The sequence below is a fragment of the Lepisma saccharinum genome, chromosome 20 (assembly GCF_977018435.1).
Source record: "Lepisma saccharinum chromosome 20, izLepSacc3.1, whole genome shotgun sequence".
In the NCBI taxonomy this organism is placed as follows: Eukaryota; Metazoa; Arthropoda; class Insecta; order Zygentoma; family Lepismatidae; genus Lepisma; species Lepisma saccharinum.
In genome coordinates, this window is record NC_139248.1 from 29580683 (window position 1) to 29592583 (window position 11901).

The 11901-nt window shown below is 37.7% G+C and overlaps 1 protein-coding gene across 5 annotated transcripts in view; it reads right to left on the reverse strand.

The window, feature by feature from the left end:
• Positions 1-10140, reverse strand: part of Axud1 (AXIN1 up-regulated 1) — a 45117-nt gene extending 34977 nt beyond the window's left edge. For 4 of the 5 annotated variants that reach the window (XM_083142302.1, XM_083142300.1, XM_083142303.1 and 1 more), the window contains exons 1-2: positions 9852-10140; positions 1322-1543 (exon numbers count right to left, since the gene is read on the reverse strand). In XM_083142302.1, coding sequence (XP_082998428.1) covers positions 1322-1337 — 16 coding nt within the window. In that variant the 5' untranslated portion in view covers positions 1338-1543; positions 9852-10140. Of the gene's footprint in view, positions 1-1321; positions 1544-9798; positions 9819-9851 lie in introns of those variants that run through there. The other variant, XM_083142301.1, reaches the window with a different exon arrangement.
• Positions 10141-11901: the final 1761 nt, after the last annotated feature.

Sequence of the window (11901 nt, forward strand, 5' to 3'; positions counted from 1 at the left end):
TTTGGAGAACACACGCTCCATTCATCAGACACATACATTTGTCTATTGTTGGCAACTAAGAGAGAGATTGAGATGGAACATCCACAGTTAAGAATAGATAATGAGTTATTTCAGTTTAACTTCCATGGTCTGTTTTGTTGCATAGACTCAGCATATTGTCTAATTCAGTGATGTTTCACATACAGTTTTATGTACCCAAGTTTTTTCATCTTACTTTACTTTTTCCGGTGTTTCTTAAACCATCATAAAAATCTGGAATGGCCGTGAAAGGGACTGAATGAAGATCATCAAGTGGCCAATAGCAGCTAGTTGTGCAGAAACAACAGAGCATTCGGAACAAATTTGACAATGTCCAACAAACCAGTGGACATGCATTTAGCACAGCATAACATGGATTTATTTGTATGACGATCACCATTTGGAGTGAAGTGCCCATGGTATTAACATGTGCACATAAAATATTATTATACAGGGTAGTCCACAAAGGACTTTAGTTATTCGGAAATGTAACAGAACTAGTTGTGGTATCGTTTCGTAAGGAAAAAAATCAAGTTTGACTAGCGTTGTGGAATAGTACCAAATTCTGCTACCCCAAGCGCCAGCGTCAGTTCCAATAAAAATGCCTGCTTTCACAGGACAAGAGCGAGCTCACTGTGTGTTTTGGTTTGTAGGATGCATCCATTTCCAAGAAGATAGTGCAACACCTCACAACATTGCCGAAGTCCGGGATATCCTCAACAGCCAGTTTCCAGGTCGATGAATTAAACCCCAAAGTAAAAATTGAGGGGTATCAGATCAGGTGAATGAGGTGGTCATGCAGTTGGCCCACCTCAACCTATCCATCGACCTGGAAATTTGTTACTGAGGATATCCCGGACTTCAGTGAGGTAGTGAGATGGTGCACCATATTGTTGAAAGTGGATGCGACCAAAACACACAACAAGCTTGCTCTTGACCTGGTGCTTGAGGTGGCGGAATTCAGTACTAGTCCAACTTGATGTATGACACCACAACCTGTTCTGTAATGTTTCCAAATAAATTTTTATACACTTTTACAAAGTTGTAAAATCCTTTTTGGACCAGTCTGTATTAGGTTTAACGGAATGCTGAAGCAAGGGCCAATGGAAGATCGCTAGAAAAGCTGAAACATTGTAACATAAAAAGATGAAACCACAGCAGATATGCAAACAATTCTTTTCACACGCAATGCCTGTGGACACACAGGCAAACTGTAAAAACTATAAATACATAGTACACACAGTGAGAATAATGTACTAGAATGTACGAGAACGAAGCACTCCACATTCAGAATCAAACTTACCTGTCATGCCAAGCATCCAGAACACAAGCTTTCACTGCTACACTTAGATGAAGCAGGCACCACAATAACTTCACTGCCGGCCATTTTCATTCGATTTAATTATCATGTTTTCTTCTTTTAACTGCTCAGTGGCATCAAGTCCAACTTGAAGATAATAGTAACTGGTTGCTGTTCAATTCTTCTTGCCTTTAGAATTTCTTTGGGTGTTCAGCTGGACTCTTTCTGCAAGAAATCAAGTTCTGTTTTAGATTCCTTTCAATGCTCAACCACTCTACAAAAGGATAAACATCCCTCCAACTTGGAAGGCAATTTAGTAGAGGATCATAAGAATGACTACGATGTGAGTACATAAAATTATCTTAAAATTTGGAACACGCATGACACATACTATGAAGAAATTGGTAGAAAAATAGCACAGTATGGCTGAGACACAGGTTTGAGTCCTGATCGAGCAAGATTCTTTGTTGAAATTTCGAAGCAGTGTGACAAATTGATAGATATTTCTTTCAGTTTCCCTCATTCATCCTGTTGAGAGGTCATGTATTTGAACCTTGCAAATATATAATTATTAGAGCCCGGATATGTAAGCGAAATGCATATTCTTTTCCAGATTTCTAATGGTAAGGAGGAAGGTTATACTTCGTATTACATACCTTGATGAGCTATTTAACTAAGGTTCAAAGTGCTTATAAATGCTTATTTCTGTTGGAAACTGTTATGCTTGCTTATTTTATGATTTTGGTTTAAAATAGCATATTTTACCCAAATCTCTCACATTTCAATCACACAACGGCATTGGGATCACGAGATCAATGCTTCTAAATAGCCACACGAGAGAAACGGCATCCAAGAAAAGATACAGTACATCCAAAATCATTTTTCCAAATTACCTGATATTTTAACACAGTTGAAAGCTCGAAATAATCCATTGCAACATTCGCTTTCTCTCATTGATGAACGCTGTCTTCAGAAACTCATGGTGTTGCTAAAATGGTATCCGACAAGCTCAGTCAGGTATTACTGAAAAATCCTGGTTACAAAACACTGTGTCAAATTTATAAAAATATTTCTTGTGAAGAAACAGACATTGAAGAGGAATTCACTGAAGAAGAACTGTGTTGTTTTTCACATGCACCTGTGATGTCATGCTACATGGAAAGAACATTTTCACTGTACAAATTATTCTTCACTAACAGATACAGGAGCTTCACACAAGAAAATCTCAGGATGACCTTTCTTACATACTGTAACATCTTTGAATAAGATAATAGATCTAATAAACAAGTGTTTTTCAGATTTTCCTGTATTTGTTTAAGCTTTCTTTGCTGCTATTTTTTTCATTTTTTGTGCTTATTAACTTGCTTAGTTTACTGTTTGATTGTGCTTATAAATCTGGGCCCTAATAATTATGTACATTCTCTAACAAAATTACATCAATGTGAATTACATGGGAGGCCATGAAGCATGTATATAATAAGACAAAAAAAATAAACAAGTGCACAAGGTTGTCCCTAGTGGAATAGTATTCATGGGAGGGAAAGGCAATGAATGGAAATTTTTGCTCTTTTCCCAATTCTGTTTAACCTATTTCACTTGAGAATTTAGAAGTTTGTAATGTCATGTTTTGCAACTAGATAAAGCCAGACCACTTTCTCATCTGGTGCAGGACCTGCCTTTTTGACTGTGATGTACTGTTGCCAGGTTTATTTACTGAGAAACTTTTACAAGTGTGTCTTGCATCCCACTTTACTTGGGAAGTGATTAAAAAATATAAAAAACAAAATTGGGTTTTGTTGTAATTTACTGAACTCCATAGCTGAAGTTTGATATAATTCTCAATTAACTTCCTAAATTTTCTTCACAATGGGACTCACCTTGCTGATATTTAATGCTATTACCCCATAATCAAGAAGTCCCACGTTTGACTTGCAGCAGAGGCACAGTGGCCACTTTGAACTGTAGATTGAATCCCGATTAACCTTTCTCAGCATAAGTGGACTTAAAAGAAACGTTTTATCACTCGTTCTTGCAGGTGAACAAGGCTCTGTTGCCAGAGTTCATACTCAATATAATTCTCTGTGTGGTTGTGTGTTGACTTGTCCACCTGTGGGCTGAGCGCTTCTTTACAGCCTCAGTTTTGTAGTGATTTCAGCTTTTTGATTTGTTCTTGATAATAAGTTATTCTCCATGATATTTGTTCTACACACTGTTCCGGGAATATCTGGAGTAGGCAAATGAAAACTAGTACTCTGGGCAAGTAGTGACTCCAAAGGGCTTGACCAATGCACGTGTGAGGAAAGAGAGAGGGGGGGGGGCATGGAAAATTTATTAGCGATTTATTTTTCTTCAGATTCTTTGGTCCAATTTTCACATTTTACTTTTACGTGAATTTATCATGTTCATAATAGGTAAAGTTCCTAGTGAACATAGATAGCACCGTGGCATGAAGGCACATTTAGGGGATGTGGGGTAGGGTCGTACACATTCTCGATCTCAGGCATTTTGAAGGTTATGTGATCAGCATCACGCTCTGGCCACCTTTACCCCCAGGCAGTCATTGATTTGAGGTTGGATGAGCTCCACAGCTGCCTTATGCAGGGACAAGATGGGAAGAATTCCGATCTTAGATCACATACACCGGGGCTCCCACGTGGCGTTCAAGACACCCTACCGACTAGATCACAGCAACTCTATCATGTTCCTAATTATTAGTTGTCTACTTGACATATTTTTGCCTGTTTGTGCAACAAGTTGGGACGAGCATTACATGCCCTCAATGAGTGGCCTTTGTCGTGCTTCCCTCCAAATCTGGTCCATCCACAGGACTGACGCTAGAAGCAATTTTCCTGATTTTTCTCCATAAGCTGGCAACACTGTTTTGGTACACATTTATTAATTTTTCCACCAAGAGGTATCATACTACAAAATTTTGCATGGTTATAAGTACAGCCCGGGACTTTATGTCCTATAAAACTGTAAAAAATGTATATAATTATGTCATAAAAATTTAAAAATATGTCAGAAAAATGCAGAAATAATCCAAGTAAAGCAAAAAAGTATGCACAACAGTAGTTTCGAATTTCTCATTATACAGGAAGTCAGTATCTTTCAGGGAAGATCGACTAACGTGGGGGTGGGGTGTTAACCGAAGAATGTAGTGGGAAAATCCTGAAAATGTTGTGAGGTCCATTGCAATTATCCTAAGTTTCTTTTACTATTATGCCAAATTTACACCTTTGTGGAAACTGTGTGGTGAAGCCGTCTCTCGTCACTACTTGTGCAGAGACTTGCTTTCATTCACCTGCTCGAAATCTTTCAAGTTTGTAAAGATGTTACACTACCATTCACTTCATACGAATTGGGCCCAGACTTACCCAGAATTCCTAGCATCATTAATTTACAGAACTCGACTGTTCTCTTTTAGTTCAAACAAAAACGTATTTGTTTGTTGGTCCTTCCTCATAGTTACTGCTAAATATGTGGTTTTATTAGTCACTCGTTTAGTTGCAACAGAAGAAAGAAGCAGTGAATGTGTGTCTGTTGTACTTTTTACAGCGTGTGAGTACTCTTGTGTTCTTTTTTTCAATTCCATCCCCAAGAGTAAATTGGTTGCAATACAATGTCATTAAAATGAATTTGTGTAAAAAGCATTGATAAATATTAAGAAAATAATAGAAAAACTACTTTATTGAAGAATTACAATTGTATGACTGAAAATAATGAGTGTTGTCATGTGACAGAAATAAGCGCGAGTGCCGGAAGTTTAAAATATATATTTTAGATTATGAGTGCTAAGTTTGGTGGTATCATCATTTGCACTTGTTTTTCACTAATGCACACAATCAATATTTACAAATAAAAAATAGTGAATATATTCTGACAGAGAAGGTTTATGTAAGCCACACTTTGGAATCAAATATCTTGGTTATTTGAGTTTTTGTGGTCTCCATGCCATGAAACAAGTTTTATGTTACACAAAACATCAAAATCAATCGATTAAAAAACATATTAATGTAGTTCTTGAGGGAGTACAGTGAGTCAAGGGCCTCCAACTAACAACAAAGACTTTCCAATTTTATCTTCTGGTTTACGTGAGTAATGTAATATCATTTCCTTATTTAAAAGGTGCGATTGCTTATGAAGCACAAAAGATTTATTAGTAATTTGATCTAGTCAAAACACTTATAACTCATTTATTTCGTCTTTTTTACTTACTTATTCTGCATTGCGGAACATTCTATAAGGTGTAATTATGAATTTCTCACGAAAATAATTTCAATTTTTCATATTTCGAGTAATTATTGTTGTTCCTTTGGTAAATTTTCCGTAAATTTACAGGATAAATTACTTACCGAATGCAGTTTCTTTAGAGTTGTGGAAGTTCGGGGAACTGTTTTCTCGCATCGTTCATTGAATTTTGCTGGTAAATCATGTATTTTTCGATATAAATGTGTGACCGATGCACGAAGGCTCTTGTATCCATTTACTTCCAGGTGGATGTAGCCTGTGTGTGATGAGGTAATCCGGGTCAGTGTTTCCAAACATGCGTTTAGGTTACTGGTCACACGTTTCAATACATATGTTCATTTGAACGTGCTGAATGTATTTAAAATGACGTGTGCAGAATGCGTGGTACAGTGAAAAGGCGTTGAAGATGTAGTAGATTTCGTAGTAGAGCATGGTATTGCATGTTTCATGATTGATTGTGATTTTGCATTTCCAACATGCCTTTAACAGGGACTCTATAGAGAAAGCCTGGTAGCCGGAGCGGAGGCAGGGCCGTGGCAGCGGTAGGTCAATTACCCAAGGGGCGGAGCCTGGAATTGGTGGGTAATTTGGACCCAAAATTTTCAAACGAAAACAATTTTTGAGTTCAAATTTCCCAATGATTCCGGGCTACGCCCCTGGGGTAATTGACCTACCGCCCGCTACCGCGGACCTGCCTCTGCTCTGGCTACCCGGATTTCTCTATAGAGTCTGTGTTAAAGGCAAGTTAGAAATTGGCCGGAGTCACCTGGCCCCAAATGAGCCCCCAAATTTCAACTGCACATTCACTATTAGGAGACCAAAATTAATAAGTATAACGAATTTCACATTGCCGACATTCCTCTTCACCGGTAAATAATGAGCAATTGTGCCGATCGCGGACCACTCAATTTAGTTTATGTTGCACTTTCTACGCGTGGTGGGATGGAAACATTGCATAACGAGTACGGTGGTGAAACTGTGACCGCCATCGCATGTTACAGAAGGGAAGAAACAACGAAGAAAACTTACTCGATATGTCGCAAATAGAGCTTATTTCCGTGAAATAAGCGAAATGCCACCTTCAAGAATGTTTCTCAATGTAGAATACGTAAGTACGAATATTGAAATTGACACAACTAGCTAATTTCAGCAGTTTTCCGCATACGGAAAATTTACCGTTCCCTTTTTTTTCGCTTCCGTGACACACAATGTGGTGCAAGCGTTCTGGATCATCATGCGTCATGCTTGTGTTTTGTAGATTTCAAGTGGGTATGCAGTGTTTCCAACCTTCGAAACCAAAAAATACCTACTTCCGTGTTATTAACTTTCTATTTTTTCCCGTTAAAATTTGGGGTCGTATAACCATTGACGGATAGCCCCACGAACCATTCATGGCAAGGTTAGGTTAGGCAAGCATAGTTAAAATTTGGGGTCGTAGAACCATGCTCGGGTAGCCCCACAAACCATTCACGGTAAGGTTAGGTTAGGCAAGCATAGCTAAAATTTGGGGTCACGTCGTCATCTTGAAAAAACACGGGGTGGTTGGAAACAGTGACAGGGGGTTACGTCATCAAATGCACTGAACATCCGGTTCTCCTAGAGGAAGTACATGGAAGGAACGGCAATTGTGATATTTTTATACATATAAACATGAATTATCACTAAAAAAGATGAAACGAAGACAGAAAATACATTCGAGTACTTCAACAATGCTACAGAAAGTGATTTGCGTAAGTAGTTTCTTCTTTAAAATGAAGAAATCCATTTTGACAAGTTCAAAGTGTTACCAAAGATTTTAGTGACTACTGTCAACAAGGGCAGTTTTTGTAAAATATTAGGTACTACTTTACTATAGGAGTGACACCTATAAATCACTTATTTCGCACTTTTTTACATTGCTAACGTACTATTCTGGAATGCGGAACATTTCTTTAGGTGAAATAATAAATTTCTAACTAAAATAATGTCTATTTCTTATATTTACGAGTACTTACTGTTACTCGTTATTTCGATTCTGTAATACACATTATGGCGACAGCGTACTAGTTCATCGCACGTTGTGAGTGTGTTTTGTTGATTTATGCAGTGTTGCAATCTTGTTCACCGGAAAATACCTACTTTCATGCTCGGATTTGAAATTATGCTAATACCTCGCAAACAATTGACGTTAGCCTCACAAACCATTCAAGTTAGCCCCACAAACCATTTTCCGTAAGGTTAGGTTAGGCAAGCATAGTTAAAAAAAAAATTAAAAAAATAAAAATACTCAGACACGTCATGTTATGGTGAAAACACGGCGAGTTTGAAACACTGACTACGGGGTTTACGTCATCTAACACATGTTTGTGCTCTCGTGCAGAAAGCAAATGGCAGCAGCAGAAACAGCATGTCGGACAGAGATTTTCGCAGAAAACAACATGCATTCGCATTAAAATGGATCAAAACTACATTCACGAACTTCCACAACGCTAGAGAAAATTATTTGCGTAAGTACTTTCTCCTGTCAAAAGTAAGAAATACGTCACCCCTATAGTAAAGTGTTACCAAATATTATCTTCTCCCCTTCTTACTCACACATAAATTAAGTTTTTGCACAATTTTAGATACTCAACTAGATGTTTCACTACATAAAATTATAGGAAAGGGAACTTATGTTGAAAAAATATATATACAATAGTAGAAAATTAACATTTGTCAAAGGTTTAAAATTATAACATTACAGAAGGAAATTATATTCATTTAACCACTGGTCATTCATTTTTGTGTGAACTTAAACAAGTTCAATATAGATATTGTGTATGTACTAACATGACATTTATACTGATGGTGAGAAAGTATTTATTGCATGTCCGGTCAAAAAAAGAGGATGATCTAGCAGCTGGCAACTAGACGTCGTGCTTTCACATTCTCAGTAAACCAATTGCATTTGTATATATCCATTGATACATTTCAATAATAATAATAATAATAATTTTCATCCTTAATCACAAAGGTAATTAATCCAAGATAAAAATCTAGTACATTTTATAGAAGGAGGTCTTTTTATATTTTATTCTCACTTGGGATGTCTACTAGCAATCCTACGTTTCAATATGTAGCCTGGATCCACATGACAGAGTGAATAGAAAACAGCATTATACCAAATTAAGTCAATCAGTTATAGTGCAGACAAGAATTTGTTTTAGGTAACTTTATGCTCAGAGAGATTAATCAGGATTAGTGATACAGTTTAAAGTGAGATCTGAACTGTTGTGCAATGTGTCTCAATGGGAGATCAAACCCAGGGGCCTTTGATGACAAGGCAACAGCATTACCACTACACCATCGAGGAGGTCCTTTAGGTGAAGAAAAAAAATGCACAAAAAAATTTCAACCATAAAAGATATCATGGAATTACCATTACATTTGCATGCAACATGTCACTAATTCTGATTTAAGCATGTGAACAGTACTGGTGTATATTTCACGATTGTGTTGCTTTATTTTCATTTGCTACTCGCAGTTCAGGCAACAGTGAACTATTACTTGCAACTTATTTGCAGTTCTGAACTTAAGCTACGATTGCCTGGCTCAAGTACAGTATAACATCTACTCTTGCTTTAAAGGTTTTTCCTCTCCTGTACACTAATAATACACTATTTTTTTTCTTGCTAGTGGTAGTGAGCTGAGTTACACTGAAGAGTATATAACATTGGGATTTTACAGTACTGCTAAACAAATTCTCTGTTTTACTTTTTTTTCTTGAATAGAAACATCTGCCCGTTGTTAATGGAACAGTGAACTACATAACTAATCACAAAACAATATGATGATTTCAATTCAATGTCTATAAATCTCTGATTATGCAAACATCGTGGTAACATTTCCCGGTATGCCTCTCCTATAAACTTGATTCATAACTGAAATTGTCAAACCTACACAAATAGTTACCACCAGACATTTGTAAATTATATGTACAGTTGTAAACTTATTTCTAGCTACGTTCTACATATTATGTTTGTAAATACTCCTGGACTGCAATACCAAAAACTGTAACGCAAATCATCAAAACTAAATCATAATTCGAACTATTTTGTTATTCATAACTATTCGTCTGTCCCCTAACAACACGTAAACGATCAGTGTACACGTTAATGTCCTTGCATGGCAAGGCCCCACCTCTAATCTCATTTCGCTACAGTTTTGGATAAACATTACCATAATGTCTCTTCTCACAAAAGCATACCCACCACATAAATTGAATTAATACAATTCAGACACTGAAAATTCGAATGGTACATACCCGATTCCAAGACTTATCAACCCCTACACTACCATGGTGGCCTCCTGCGCACGCTCACAAATGCGCACACACACACATCGTACACACACACAAACACACAGGCCGTCGAGGTATGCATCGATATAAATGCGGAATTTTCCTCTACAACACTCCGTCTGGTACGGTTATTTCGTTCTCTTAGTAAATCAGGAAACTAATCATATTCATGTATTGAATTTTGTTTCAAGTAACACAGTACTGATTTACAGCTGTTTCCATTTGCGTCAATGGTGTATTATTAGGCCCTATGCAAACGTCACTGAAATGAGTAATACACAGGCTGGAGATTTTTCCATTTACGTCACGAAAGAAGTTCAAATTCTCTCATACGGTGATATAAGTGGATATCCATGACATAATTTTCTGAAGTAAAATGGGTTTATAACTACAATAATCTAAAGAATCCTGACATAACGTGGATTTTTTACGCGATCTAGTGTGAAGGGAGGGGAGGGGGGCTGTGCTCCCATATTTGGTGAAAGCTCCTAATCCCGTTGGTGAATATGTGGAACTGTGCATCCTTTGATTGTTTTCGTCGCAGTTTATGAATATCAAAGAGCTGAAAATATTTTCATTAATGCATGTGAGTAACTTTGAAAGTATAAGTTCAATTAAGCAGCTAGGGATTATCGGGGAGCGGGTGCAAGGGGGAAGCCAACTGAAAGGAAAATAATTTTGAACATCATTATTAATTGAACATGTCTACCGTTCATGTTCATGTATCCTGCTGTTGGTGGCATACGTACTTTATTTTTATAACTTCCACTTTTTCTGAAGAAAGTAATAAGCGTTCTCGAAGTGGAAATTCACAGCGCGCTACGACACCAGGGGTTCCGGCTTCGAATCCCGACCTGGGCATGGGTGTTCTTTGCGACTGTCCCTTTAATCTGTTTCATCATATCACTTATCATCATCTTCGCAATTAGCCAAAAGTGGCAGAAAAGCGAAGTGAAATAAACCAAATCAAGCGAAGCGGAAATTGTTAGCTGAGAGGAAGGTACTCAAGCATGGGCGTCCGGAAGGGAAGGCAAGGAGGGGCCACGGCCCCCACCCTGGAAAATGGATGTTACCATATTATATATTACACTCATATATTTCATTTCATTCTCAGTAATTTATGTTAATTATTGGAAGGGCGTTACAGGAAGGAACATCATAGCTTCAATCTTAAGTGCTTTTTGAGGGGGGCAGCACTGTTATGTCTCGTTCCCCCTCCCTGAAAAACATTACCATGTTTGCCCGTCCCTGTAAAAATCCCTGCAGACACTAATATACTCAGATGGTAGGCGCCAAAACCGGATGGGGTGAGCATGGAGGACATCCTGGGCGCTGAAGGGATGGGTGCCAAATTAGGAAAAGGTTGGAAATGAGTAAACATTGCGGCGTCCTGCAAAAGAGATTTAAACAATAAGATCGCCTAGCTTTATGCTTTTACATATAAGTTGCACAATTTTATTAAAATTTGGCTTAATCCTTCGGACTATCTCAATCATCGGCGTAGTGTTACCCAGTACTGAAGTCTTTTTTGTTTTATCCATTGCAGATGTTAGTTATATTATCCAGGGCATTTTTGCCACTCGCATTGGATCTTGGGGGCTCCTAAAGCTTTTTTTTGGGGGGGGAGGTGTACATCGGCGCAGCCAGGATTTTTCTTCGGATGGACTTCATGGTGCAAAATATTTGCAGCAGCATCGCTTTTATTTTCGTATTATGTGGCTGACAAAAATAACCTTATGTGCTAATGTGCCTATTATATAAAAATCAATCAATTTAACTCAATTTGTACTCCTCTGCTGGTATTCGAATTCGACCATTGGTGTTCCTGCTTTTGAGAGGGCAGTTCAACCAAAGGTGAAGGAAATTTCCAAGTTGGGAAAGGTGGAATAAGTGGATAAACGCAAGTTTTTTTAATAACAGCTACAAGTTATAAGAAGGGCAAACTAGGGAAGGAACATGGTAACGTGGTTAACATAAGTTTGTGGCAAGGATGTATTTAGGGGAGTGTCCGCCC